This window comes from Sapajus apella, unplaced genomic scaffold, assembly GCF_009761245.1.
Source record: "Sapajus apella isolate SASKATOON/1434 unplaced genomic scaffold, GSC_monkey_1.0 scaffold7, whole genome shotgun sequence".
Classification (NCBI taxonomy): Eukaryota; Metazoa; Chordata; class Mammalia; order Primates; family Cebidae; genus Sapajus; species Sapajus apella.
In genome coordinates this window covers 43,276,133-43,290,001 of record NW_022436947.1, presented here as the reverse complement: position 1 = coordinate 43,290,001, position 13,869 = coordinate 43,276,133, and the positions used below count along the sequence as shown (strand labels likewise).

Here is a 13,869-nt window from a genome sequence, read left to right as displayed (position 1 = left end):
GTCAGGCCGGGCAGGCCAGTGACCAGAGCAGGGCGTTAGGACCCTTCTGGAGGCAGTCCCAACTGGGATGCTGCAAAGCCCTTTTCTCACTACTGTCCTCCCTAGATGCAGAATGCGTCCCTCCACCCCTCTGTCCAATGGAACCACAGGACTGGGAAGATTTTACAGCGTCAGTACTTCTCAGACAGTCCACAGCCAGGTCCCCGAGTCTCTGTCCTCGCCAGGTGAGCTGAGCAGTACCTGGGCGTGGGGCCGCTGGCACAAAGGGCACCCAGCCCCGCCAGAGGCTCTAACCTACGGCACACGCGGGCAAATAGTGCCACCTGGTAGAGAGTCAACAGTGGTGCTTTAAAATGTAATACAAACCCCTCCTACATTTGTTGTCAAATCACTACACGATTCCTAGGCAGGCAGTGGATTCTGCGCCTGGGAGTAGGGCTGGGGGGAACGCTGCCTGAATGTGCAAAAAAAACCCCCGAAGACGCGAGCCAATTGCCGGGCTGGAGCCTCTGCAGCCTGTGGATGCCCGCTGGGCGGTTGGCGGTCCCCCGGGAGCCCCGCGGGGCTGGTCCGCTGCCCCTGCGCACGCCGGGCGGCGGGAGCGAGCCGGCGCCGACTTTGGGAGTTCCCGGCTGCCTTGTATGGAGGGCTGCTCCCGGCCCGTCTCCGCCCGACTGCTCTGACGCCCAGCCCTCCCGCTGCCCACCCCCAGCCGCCTCCCTCTGACTTCTCGGAGAAGCCAGACGGAGCCCCTCGCTTCCACAAGTCTCTCTGCCTGCCGTTCCCCATTCCTGCAGCCACCCCCGCCCTCCAGCGCCGTCTCCCCTCCTCCGCCCCCGCCCCGCCCCCGCCTCCGCCCCCGCCTTCGCCTCGGCAATCGGGGGAATAAATCAGGGAGGAAACCGAGAGGGAGAGCGAGAGCGCGCGAGCGCCGGCAGGCTCGCCGAGGTCTGTTTCCAAAGTCGCCCTTGATGGCGGCGGAGGCAAGGCGGCCGCGGCGCGGAGCAGCCGACGCGCGCTAGTGGGTCCGCCCGCCACCGCCCCTTCCCCGGCGCCCGCGCCCGCCCTCGCAGCCCCCCGCGCGGCTCCGCGCCTCGGGCCCCGGGCGCAGCCGGCCCTCCAGACGCCCGCGGTCCCGGCGGCGGGTGCTGCTCTTCCTCCGCCCGCGGTTTCCAGCGCCGCTCCTTCCCCCGCGTGGGCAGGGAGGGGGCATCGATCCTCGATCGCGAAGATGGCTGCTGGCTGCCTGCTGGCCTTGACTCTGACACTTTTCCAATCTTTGCTCATCCGCCCCTCGTCGGAGGAGCCGTTCCCCTCGGCCGTCACGTAAGTCGGCGGGTCGGGCCGGGCGGGGAGCGCCGGCCGAGGGTGCTGCGAGAGCTGGGGGTGGGGGTCGGTTCCCGAGTCGCGGGGCTTTTCCGCCCGTGGGGGTGGGGAGCGAGCGGCCGGGCAGCCAGGCTCGGATGCGGAGAGGCCGGCCGGGCGGGCCGTGCGCGCTGCTCGCCGCTGGAATGTGCCCCGAACCGGCGTCTCGGGCGCCTCCGCGGGGCCGGGCGCGAGGGGCCGGCTGTCCCGGGAAGCGCCCGACGACGACTCGGCGGCGTCTCAGCCCGCCTCTAAAGGGATTCTCTAGACTTCAGAGTGCAGCGGTACTGGGGAAAAAAGTTTCCAGCCAGCCAATTCACCCGCTCTCATCCAACCCAGTTCAATAAAAAGTTATGTTTTGGTTGAGTATTTTACGAATAGGTAATTTCAGGCTGGCCGAGGTAGCGTGGACTTCTCCCACAGTAGGCTTCCGAGATGCTCTTTAATTGCTGTAGTGCCCAAACTCGTTTTATCCCACATTCCTGGATGCGCTTGACAGTCTTTCGGATTAGATGCCTGCGATCCAGAGTGCTGTCCACGCAGGGGGCTCGCAGGTACTGGGACCACGCGATCCAGCCTCCCCAACCCGTTATTGGAAACACCTAAGTGTCGGCAGACACGCGGTCCCTGTTCTTCGAATGAATAGAGCCTATTCTTTGAAGGAGGGACTGTTTCCAGTCTCCTGCAATATTCTTTTATTTTTAACGTTTCTAAAATAACTTTTAAATGAAAAAAACCTCACTGCTGTTCTCGAAATAGAGGGCTTATAGGTAGCTATAGTCACACGGCAGGAAGGGCATGAAAAATAATAATTCTTTCCTCTCTTAGGCAGCAAAATAGAGTCTAACTCAATGGCATATATAAATATATACATATATTTTTTTTAATGCGCCGGAATAGCCTATCCGGCATTCTGGGAAAGCATTTATTTTGGTTCTTGAAGCTTCTTTAAAGCTTCTAAGGGTAGGTAATGTTAAGTGGATGAGTCACTTTAATGCATTTTACATAACAAAAACAAAGCCCAAGGTAGCTTTCCCGGTATTTATGCTGCTGGGAATTATTTGCTGTCCTTTGTTGGCTGACAGCAGAATACTGGAGTTTTTGGTGGAAAGTAACAGTGAATCTTTACGAGTTGAAAGCCTGCGGCTATTATTTAAGATTCAGTTTTAAGTATTTATTACATTAGATGTCAGTGCAAGAATCTGGAGGATGCACATTCTATCCTGGAGAAGGGGAGTGTCTGATTTTTTTTTTTTTTTTTGTCATTGGTTTACAGTAATGTTCCTCTTTAGATAATCTTCCATAAAACTGATTGCAGATCCTTTTTGTTATGAAGCAAAAGGGTAAATGCCATCTGGAGATCTTCGTTTAATTGGCAGAATGTTCCAGTCGGATATTTTTAATCATAAAAAGAGTAAGAATCACTGTAAAGATGCTTCAAAATTATTTACTCTTATTAAGGCATCACACTTCCATTTAATTTTTTAAAGTCTTTTTGTTGCTTGGCCTGTAAAGTGAGAACTCAAGTGAGTCGCCTGCGTTCTGTGTCAAATAAAGAAGTGGCTCTTTAAAAAACAGTCACTTTCCAACTGTGTTCCGATTACTCATTTTTACAGTGTTGTTTTTAACCGACAAGTTATCAATATTTTTATCATGGGGGGATACATCATAGCATTGGGGAAAACTATAACAAAATACATCCTTTTATTCCTCAACATACTATGGTGAAATATTAATGTAAAAATCCTTATTGTAAGAGGACCTCTGCTTTCCTGAAATTATAAGTTATTTAATTTTCATGACCAGAAATTTATTAGAGACAAGAAAGAGTGTAAATACTGGACAACAATGGGAAGTAGGACACCACAATTTCTTTTCTTTGAAAGGATCTGAAATTTTTTTTAACAATAAAAATTCAAGGTACTTTAAAATTATATGACATTGATTAGCTCATGAATGAAATACTTAATAAAAGGTTTTGTGGAGCAAAGTCAATCTCCTGTAGGTAATCTTAACAATATTTTTGGAAGCCTTCTGCATCTTCAGTTTTTTAATTGAAAAGTTAGTAACACTGCCTTCTGAGGAAAGGAGTGATGGTTGGCATTTGTATTTCATGTTAGATTTCTGAATAAACTTTCTGAAATTAAAAAAAATGCAATATTTTTCATGAAGATGTGGTGCCACTTGCTTTTCTTTTGAGAAAAGAATTCATATGTACTGGTCAATCAATCAGGACAAATCTCAAATCTTTGGGGAAAATTTCAAATTTATGAAAAGTGAGTACAAAGAGTGTAATGTTACTAAAGGCAATTATTATGTTTCTGTGTATAAATTTATATGGGCACCATTAGTAAATATTTTTGTTGTTTTGCCAATTTTATTTTTCAGAGGAAAAGTAATATAAGAAGTTTTTATCATCTGAAGAGAAAGAGCATGCCATCACACAATGTAAAATTAATTATGCACTAATTGGAGTTGGACTTCAATTAGAATTAGTAAATCAAAGTTTTTTTTAAAGTAGAGTGTTTACATTTGTATGAAGGGCTTAAATTTTATTATGATAAAACAAATAATATGTCAGTCTAAATATCTTCTTTCATTTTTTGCTCTCTGGTTTAGCATACATTCTATATAATATTTTTTTGGATTAAAGTAATAGTTAACCTATTTTAAGAGTTAACACTAAAATAGGTTTTTTTTTTAGACAAAGAAATTTTGATACATTTATTTCTCTCGGTTAAGAGTTTCTTTTGGAAATGTTTGTCCCCCTAAGGTGTGAAACATAAATACGTGATACCATAACAGCCACTTAATGTGTATTGGTTGATATGTAAATGGAGAATACATCATTTTTATTGCTATAGTATGCACATGTTGTATTGGTATTTTAAAATGTAGCTTTCGAAAAGGGTACTTTTCCCTTTTTCTGGAAATAATTTCTTGGCACATGTTAAAAGACTTCTATTTTAAAATTTAGAATTACAAGTGTGATAGCCAGTATTATAATGTTAATTTAAATTTGTCCTTAATTTTAGAATCTATCTACAAATGCATTTAAAAAATTATAGTTATAACTATTCATATTAAACTTTTATCTCAGTCACATCAAAATGCCAGTCAACAATAATTGGCCGAGAGCCAATTGGATTTTAATATAAAGTGTACAGTAGTATAAATATAAAACTAAGAATTATGGATATTCACAGGAAATAAACATGAAATCTCATCAAAGAATAGTACTTTTGTGTTTAAATACTTAGGTTATATATTTTTTTCTGTTATTAGACAAATTTGTATCTAAGGCTGTAAAGGAGAAATTTTGTATGTCAGGATATTGTAATGGATATCTAATCCATGCATTAGAAGTGACATAATTATTCTCACTTGGGCTCAGCAGTTTCTGTTTACATTTTACATACACAAGGAAATGTGCCATATGATCAATTATGAGATAAAATATTAAATGTAAAATAAAACCTGAAGCAGTAAACATTAATAAACTTTTCTCAGGTCTTTAATTTTGTTCTCATCGGCTTAGCTATATGACATTTATTATTCCACAGATGTATGTTTTAAAATATGCAACAATAGATATATTTTTCCATGTAAGTAGTAATATTATGTTAAATTTATGAATGTTACACATAGCTATATGTGTAGCTATTTGGATTGGCATTTGAAAATTAAGCAGACTGAAATGGATATAATTTTTAAAAAATGTCAGAGTATATAAGAATCTAAGCATATTATGGTTTATTAAAGGAAAATAAAATGTGCCTTTATTACCTTTTCTCCCCATGGCTTTCATTAATTTAATTTAATAAATACAGATAAAATTAGAATATAAAGTAGGTGGTTCATTTTGAAAATAGATAAAAGCTTTACAGCCTTTTTCCTCACAGCCACCTGACTGTGCAGACTTCTTTCTATTATTTCTCCAATATTGATAAAACTAACAATAAAATACTGTTTTTTCTAAGGTTTATATGTAGTAAGTTTTTACAAAAACATATGGAAATTATTGTGTTCAAATTTAGAATATATATTTAGGAGTATATATTCATAAATAATGCATTTAGAAATTTTAAAAATAATTTTTACAGTATTACTCCTAACAAGCTATATTATTTAATATACATATTCTTTGGAGTATCATATAAAGCACCTCTTCATTTTCTTGTTTTCCCTATTTCTCAATATAGATGCAAGTTTCCAAGAATTTCCTAGCACATGTCTTCAAGCTATTTATAACTTTAAATTGGAGATTTAAATGGGTAAAATGAAACATATTTTAGGCAAATCATGCAGTTTGTTGATCTCCTTTAGTGTGTTACATGTGTGGACATAAACATTTCTAACATAAGCATACCTAGCATTTTGGGAAAAAAATAAGAATTCAGTATTTCAAAAAAGTAAGATTTTGTTGTTATTAAAATAACAGTGTTCCATTATTTCTATTAAAAGAGCTGTCTGTGGTAGTGTTTCAAAAAGCAGGTCAGCTGCTTTCCATGGGGAACAAACTTTGTTCTATTATATCATCTCCACATTTACTTAAGGCTTGCAGTGTGTATCAAGCACTGTGTCACTAAGTGTGTCAGCCAGTCTTTCTTTTCATGAACTATCTGTGAACAGTACCACGACTGTTCCCAAGGCTTTCATACAGCTGCTTTCCAGTAAACTGGGAATGGGCTGTGATGGCCAACCATGTAGCTTACACATGATTCATTTTTTTTGCATGTGCACTGAAACATGTAAATGATTGCATCATATTGTTTACGGAGTTGAAAGAAAAAGACAGTTGACCTCAATGTCAATTAAGGAAAACTGGCAGCACTTTGTAAAAAATACTACATTGCTATCTTTTCCTTGAGACTCCAAAATATTAACATCACACAATTAATTTGCCTAGTTTGTGTCACTATATAATATTCTATTTAATAGATAATGTTTTATGTGTATGCAAATACACATATATACATGTGTATGTCCACACATATTTTTAAAACTAAGTGGACTGATAGAGCAGAAAAACCTCAGTGAGATAAGTTTATTAGCAAGTGTTTGTACTTTAGGCCTTCTGTCAACTCACAACTGTTTTCAGGGATTAAATCTAACTTAATAACACCAGCATTTGAGAATAATTTGCTGACACAATTAAATGAGATACCGCATACACAAGTAGCCTGAAAATGCTCAAGTCCTATAGAGACAGATTATTAACATAATTGACAAGTAATTAAAAAAAGTGATTCTAAAGATCGTTTTGCTGTCTTTTAAACAAAGCAAGTATGAGAAGAAACCGTTTCATTTGAAATGTTGGTACCTATTAAAAGTTGTTTACATACCAAGCAGTTTTATTTCTTTCATTTAGATAAGATATGCTTTGAAATTTGTGAGAATTGAACATATTTGGTGGTGTGATATTTTAGGAATGAAGGCAAATGTGCACAGGTTTAAAGTTTTTGTTAGTAAAATATAAGCTCTTGAGTGTCCCGTCTTTGTAGGCTTTACATCTTTTGTAGTAATTCAGTACATAGAATCAGCTACTCTTAGCAATTTTAAAAAATGAGTAAAGAAAGTGGTCATTGCTCCTTTACATTTTGCCACTTGTTTTTACAGATTATGAACAATGAAAAGATTGACTTTGTGGCCTCAACAAACCGGCACACTTTTTATAGTTAATTTCAATAATTCAGAATTAGGCTGTTATATATAAAGCAATATTTGAAGTTCTCTTTGAATATGAATGTGGGATATTTCTGGCTAAATGTTATTTTAACATTTGCTTCTGCTGATTTTTTTTTTAACCATATGCTCTGTGGATTTAAAAAATTAGGATACATTTAAAATTCTATATCATAAATGGAAGAACAACTTAAACTAGAACTGCTGGCAGTAGAAAGTAATGGTGTTGGTCATTTTAAATGCTTCAGATTTGGGAATAATCTTACTATTTGAAGTTCTTTTTTCTGAGTAATTAAAAATACTCTATAGTGGTGTCCTGGCAAATGATGAAAAGTAATTCCTGTTATTTTATTCAAATAGTTCATTCTGGTTTTTCTCTCTTTCATACACACGCATGTCTATAATTACTATTAACCATAATATTATTATTTGTATATACCATCAAATCAAATAAAAAATTTTTAACTTTGTTTTATCTTAAGTTTCCTGTGATCAGACCTCAATTTCAGATCCCTTTTACTTAAATCTGCACTCACTGTTTCAGGAGATTTCCTCTTACCACCAGACATTTCTCTTTTAAGAGAAATTGTTGAGGGATTTTGACATACAGATAAACCTGTATTATGTAATCAACACATACCAAATTTTCAAACAATTCTAGTGAATTGTTTCTTTTGATATGTGCCCAATACCTTAGTATTAGGGAAAAGAAGGGAGGGAGCTAATAACGTTTTTCTAAGGTACATACTGTCAAAATATGTGAAGGGACGGTTAAATATCAATAATGCCATATTTTGAGAGTTAAAAGAGGGATGGTGCAATGAAATAAATGGGCTCAGGCAGACTGCAAAAATCTCTTGTTTTCAAAAAGTGATCAACAGACATTGTGGTGAAAATACTCTGAGGAAAGAATGATGCATGTTTAAGTGGGGCGGCGAGAAGAGCTCTCAGATTTACGAGGTGCAAAATGACATGAAAGATACTAAACGTAGCAGTTGGTTATTTTTCTTAATTTCTTCTGTTTTCTTCATTTCCTGTATGAGCTTGGTTATATTGGAAGCATTGTTTCCTAAACATAATCATCATCTTTAGAGACTTAAATATTTGCATTCAGAAATGCACCTTGGAGACCAAAGACAATAGAATTATTTAGATCTCAAAACAGAAATACTTAAAGATTCTTAGTTTTTATGAAATTCTGGGAAATGGTTTATTGGATAAGAAACACTGGTATGGCATTTTATTAAGAGTTTAAGTGCTCATCAACAAGACAGAAATTCTGTTAGTAAATTTTTTTCATTAGATTACAAGAAAAATGAACTTGGGGGTAGGCAGCCTTCTAGGTGGTATACTTAAAACTAGGCTTCTAAGTAAATAGTACACTTTATTTTTAGAAGTAGTTTTAATTTGTACTTTCTCTTTTAATATTTCTTGTTTCAAGTATTTTAAACACCAAATATAATTTAATTCAACAATTAATGCAATTATTATTATTCAGTGCAAATTATGTACTGCACTGAGCTACATGTTGAGAATACAAATTGAGGGAGAAAGTCCCTAAGGAAGACATTAGCAACTCCAAGCTGACTGTGAAACACTGGGATACATCGCAGCATGACCAAGGAAAAAGTACATTGCATACTGGAGGGGCATGGTCTAAAGAAACATGGTCTGTTCTTTGTTAGGCATAGGGCTTGTGGATGGGAAGTGATGTTGGTAGCTGTTGGCTTGAGTCTGGTTATATATTTCTTGCATCCTGACCCAAGGAGGGGATGGGCAGTGCTGATATCACATCGACATTTGCAATAGCCCTGGTCTGTGTACCAAAACAAATTTGGTCTTCATTCTGCGTTGCTGTTGAGATTTTTAAATTAAAAAAAGAAAAAAAAAAGTAACAAGTTTGAATCAAAATACATAGAAGATGGATCAAGGAGGGCCAGTATATGAGGCAGAGGCAATGAGAGTAGTTAGTATACCATTGCAGCATTCACTGAACCAGAGATGATGCCCGAGGTTTCAAAAAGAATACTGGCAGTGAGAAAGTGAAGCAGAAATGAAGTAGGAGTACAATTTCAGGCTTTAGTGGTTGTAAGACTTGGAGAATCAGGAAGAGAAGAGTTGGAGATGACTTTTAGATCTCCAACATGTAGATTGTGTGCCATTAAATTTTGTAGACTGGAAAACACATGATGAATGCAGATTGATGTGGAGAGAGTGGGAGTAAGTTGATTGTTGGACGTTTTGAGTTTGCAGCGTCTTATAGATGTCTATTAGCCCTTAGAAATATATATCTGAAGAGAGTTTGGAGGCAAATTCAGAGATCAGTATCTTTGAAGGCAGAAGAAGGATTTGTTCATTTATTTAAATCATACTTATCTAGCATCTACTAAGATAGACACTGAGTTTCAAAACAAGGGCCTGGATTTACAGGTCACTCTGCAGAGAGGTCAAACAAGATGACTCCTTTAAGGAAGTCGTCAGGCCACTGATGGAAGAGAGAAGTCTCAGTAGAGTGTCAGGGACAGAAGCATGGTTTTAGGGGCTTGAGGAGTTGGTAACGTCGGAATATGGAGACAAGCACAGATTGCTCTTTCCAGGAATTTGGTGACATGAGGAAAGTGAGAGATAAGAGTAAATTCAGAGTAAGACATTATCCTTAGCAAACTAACACAGAACAGAAAACCAAATACCACATGTTCTCACTCATAAGGAGCAACATGATGAGAACACATGGTCACATAGAGGGGATCAACACACACTGGGGCGTTTCAGAGGGTGGAGGGTCGGAGGAGGGAGACGATCAGGAAAAACAACTAACAGGTACTAGGCTTAATGCTTGGCTGATGAAATGATCTGTACAACAAACCCCTCTGACAAAAGTTTACCTTTGTAACAAACCTCCACTTGTATTCCTGAACTTTAAAAGTTAAGAAAAAATAATAAAAAATGGATTAGCTAATATTAGGCCATTTGGGATCGTAAATTGTATAAAACCATAGGATGATCTTAAACCAGAAAGAGAAATATTTTTAAATGGTAGTGAAGCTGGATGATCCATCATGGGAGTTCAGGTCAAGGATGTGCCAGCAACTGAGGAGAAAGATGAGACTGCTCTCACAATCATCTCTCGAGTCATTTTCTGCTTTTCTTTCTGTCACTTCTTTCTTCTCTTTCTCTATAAATTGGCATTATCTGCTTCCAGTGCTCATAGTGTTGAATGGTTGCAAGGGATTATGTTTTTTCCTTTAAAGCCTTGAACCAGCTTGAGTCTAGAATCCGAGTCCAAAGGATAACCTCCCAAAAAAGATATGATGATACTCTGAATATGGGCCAGATGGCCACTTACAGCCCATTTAATTGTGACCAGGAGATAGGATTTGGAAAAGAGATCTGGTTGCCTGAGCTTGGGTTAGTTCTCCATATCTGGTCCAATCTTATTAGTAGGTATTACATTGTAAAAGGTCAGTTGCTGTTACCATGGATAGGGGAAAAGGCAATTCTCAGAAAAAGGCTCTGGTGGGGAGGGTCGGGAGGGTGGGGAAAGTGGGGAATCCTGTACAGATAACTAAATGTTACCAGAAGGGAGATTCCAGTACCTCAGAGGGAGAAGACCAAATGGTAGAGAGATGAAAGCAATGAGATGCCATGATTGATGGATAAATGTTCTTTCTGATAGAGGCAGATGAAGAAGGGATCAAGACTGAACACAATGTCTTACAAAGTAACTTTTGAAATATGAAACAGCCTTGAGAATTAAATCCGATGGTTAGAATACAGGATAGATACAATTTTAATTTACTGAAGATGTTTTTAGAGGAATGATTTAAATTACATATTTCATTCTCAAGAAGGAATGACGTGATTCAGAAATGTCATACATACACATTAGTAATATTCAAATTTTGAGAGGCATGGATTAGAGTTTTTCTTTCAGTGGTAGTAACAAGACTCCAGTTTGCCACTATATTACCTTTGGACACAGCAACATTTGGTTCTCACTTGTCTTTATTTTTCATTTACTTCTTTCCTAGAAGATATCATCTTAAAGATCCATGTAGTTATATAAGATGTCATTAGCTTCTAAAAAGTGTGTGGTGCTTGGGTAGAAAGATCTTACAGTAATATCATTGAAAATAAACGGATAAAAGAACAAATAGTTCTTTCCTTTGGCAATGGAGCATTACTTAGTCATGAATTTTGAGCAGATAGTAGTGGTTTACCGCCCCACACTATTGGTGCTTCCTGCGTTCCGTAGAGGGCAGAAGTTTTGGTTGAAACAGATCCTTGTCAAGAAAACAAAAAACTCTAGAGGATAAAAAGCCACTGGCAGTTGGGTAGGGGCTTGCTTGTAGGCTCAGCTATTAGGGAGGCTGAGGCAGGAAGATCGCCTGAGACCAGGAGTTCAAGTCTTGCCTGGGCAACATAGGGAAGCCTGTCTCCAAACAAATAAACCGAAAACTGACAGAATATCCCTGCAAAGCATATCCCTGGTTAACCCTCACGGAGGCATCGCAGGTCTCCTGAAGGTCTGGAAATTACTGGCAGTTTCCATCACAGCAGTTCTCTGAATATCCGAGATGAATGAATGAATGGTTAGGATTGGAAATGCCAGCGGATCTAAAAATCAATCTTCATCTCATTGGTATGATAGCAGTGTGGAAAAACCACTCTTGTGGTTTGTGGCAAGAGATGAGAAGAGTTAGGTGGGCTATTTATTTCCCTTTTGTGACTTTGCTCTTTTTTGTCTCCCATAGATGTTCACAGTTTGAGCTAATTTTGGTATCTCTATCTGTAGTGTCTGAACGGTAATAATTACTAACAATCATCCTTCAATTATAATAACATTGCTTTCTGACATTTTTGAGATCCTTCTATATGCCAGGCAGTATTAATTAGTACCCCCCTCCCCCCCGTTTTTTTTCTTTTTTGTGGCAGAGTCTTGCTTTGTTGCCCAGGCTGGAGTGCAGTCATGATTTTGGCTCACTGCAACCTCTACCTCCCAGGTTCAAGCGATTCTTCTGCCTCAGCCTCCCGAGTAGCTGGGATTTCAGGCATGCTCCACTATGCCCAGCTAATTTTGGTATTTTTAGTAGAGACGGGGTTTTACCATGTTGGCCAGGCTGGCCTCCAACACCTGACCTCAGTGATCAACCTGCTTTGCCTCCCAAAGTGAGCCTAACAGACGTGAGCCTTATGTTTTTAATCCATCTAACCTTCAACCCAGTTTTCTGAGATAAGAATGATTATCTCTGTTTTGTAGATGAGGAAACAAGTTTAAACTATGAAGAACTTTTCTGAATTTCCTTGGGAGTTAGAGTTTGATCTCAAGCAGCTCGATGCTAGATTCCTACACTTACCTGCTGAACTTTGCTGCCCTTTGCAGGAGCTTTGAGGTCTTAGCATCTATTATCTCACCTGGCTGCATACTCCAGCAATAAGACTGAGGGAGAGGAGTCATGTAAACTAGAGCAGAACTAATTCTCAGCCTTGATTTCTCCATCTGTAAAACAAGGATAATATTTTTGCTTCCTGCATCCAGTTTTCTCGTGAGGATTAAATGAAAGAATGCATGGGGAACTCTGAAGGACTGCATAATAGCCGGGCTTCATTATTTGTGCCTTGTGCAATTTTTCTGCCTTTAAGAGATCATGAATTGATGACTATGGGTCAGTGAGCTAGATTACTGTGCTAATATATAACCATTTGGGCCATGCGAAAAACTTAAAATGAATGGAAAAAGGGACGCTTAGCAGTTCTTAAAAATGTCTCTTCCTAAAACTTGTGTAGCTTTTTATCATAAAAGGGAAAGGAAGAGAGATACAGTAGAGTGTAAGTGGACCGGGATGGATGAACTGTTCTATCCCTAGGTTAAGGACAAAACCAGTGTCCTAAAAGAGACCATGAAGAAAGCAGAACCACAAAGCATTTGATGTGCTTTGTTGTGACATTTCAGCCAGCACCTGTTGTAGAACTGTGCCACAGAGAGTGAATCTATTTTTAAAAGTCATAGCTTTAACACTGGTATCCGCTCATTGTCAAAGATGTGAGTTGGCAGCCTCAAAACAGAATATATGAAAGTTAATAAAGCCATCTATCCAGGATGTTTATAGAAATGATTCCAGACTACCCTACAAATTGAGTGAGTGCAGGCTGGTAAAATCAAGACCACTTGCATTTTTTGCAACCAAGGCAGAAGTTGGCAAAAATCTCCCAAGAGCGTACTGAAAAAGGCCAGCTTTTAATTGACTCATCCGACTGTTGGTTAGTTACACTCATCTAACTCCACCCTTTCACTTTGCAATATATATGGAGTTGAGCCTCTCAGAAACATTGTTCTCTTGTTGGTAGAAATCAAACATTGAAAAAATTTCTGGTGCAAATTTGAAATTGATTTATGGCTAAAAGAGATGTTTTAGGTTAACCAATACATTAATACCATGACTAATGATTACAGTTTGGTGATAACCATTGAAGCAGAAAGTTTTTCATGCCAGGGACCTGGCCTTTAAAAAAAAAAAAAAATGATGTCTTGCTCTGTTGCCCTGGCTAGAGTACAATGGCCTGATCTCAGCTCACTGCCACCTCTGCCTCCCCGGTTCAAGCAATTCTTCTGCCTCAGCCTCCTCAGTAGCTGGGTTTATAGGCACCCACCACCCCACCTGGCTAATTTTTCTGTATTCTGAGTAGGGATGGGGTTTCAACATATTGGCCAGGCTGGTCTTGAACTCCTGATCTCAGGTGATCTGCCCACCTCGGCTTCCCAAAGAGTTAGGATTACAGGCGTGAGCCACCAAGCCAACATGGCCTTTTTATGGCAGT

The 13,869-nt window shown here is 39.5% G+C and overlaps 1 protein-coding gene across 8 annotated transcripts in view; it reads left to right on the top strand.

The window, feature by feature from the left end:
• The first annotated feature begins 729 nt into the window (after positions 1-729).
• Positions 730-13,869, top strand: part of CACNA2D1 (calcium voltage-gated channel auxiliary subunit alpha2delta 1) — a 487,462-nt gene continuing 474,322 nt past the window's right edge. For 4 of the 8 annotated variants that reach the window (XM_032276453.1, XM_032276451.1, XM_032276449.1 and 1 more), the window contains exon 1: positions 888-1,326. In XM_032276453.1, coding sequence (XP_032132344.1) covers positions 1,232-1,326 — 95 coding nt within the window. In that variant the 5' untranslated portion in view covers positions 888-1,231. Of the gene's footprint in view, positions 1,327-13,869 lie in introns of all 8 variants that reach the window. The other 4 variants (XM_032276455.1, XM_032276454.1, XM_032276452.1 and 1 more) reach the window with 2 other exon arrangements.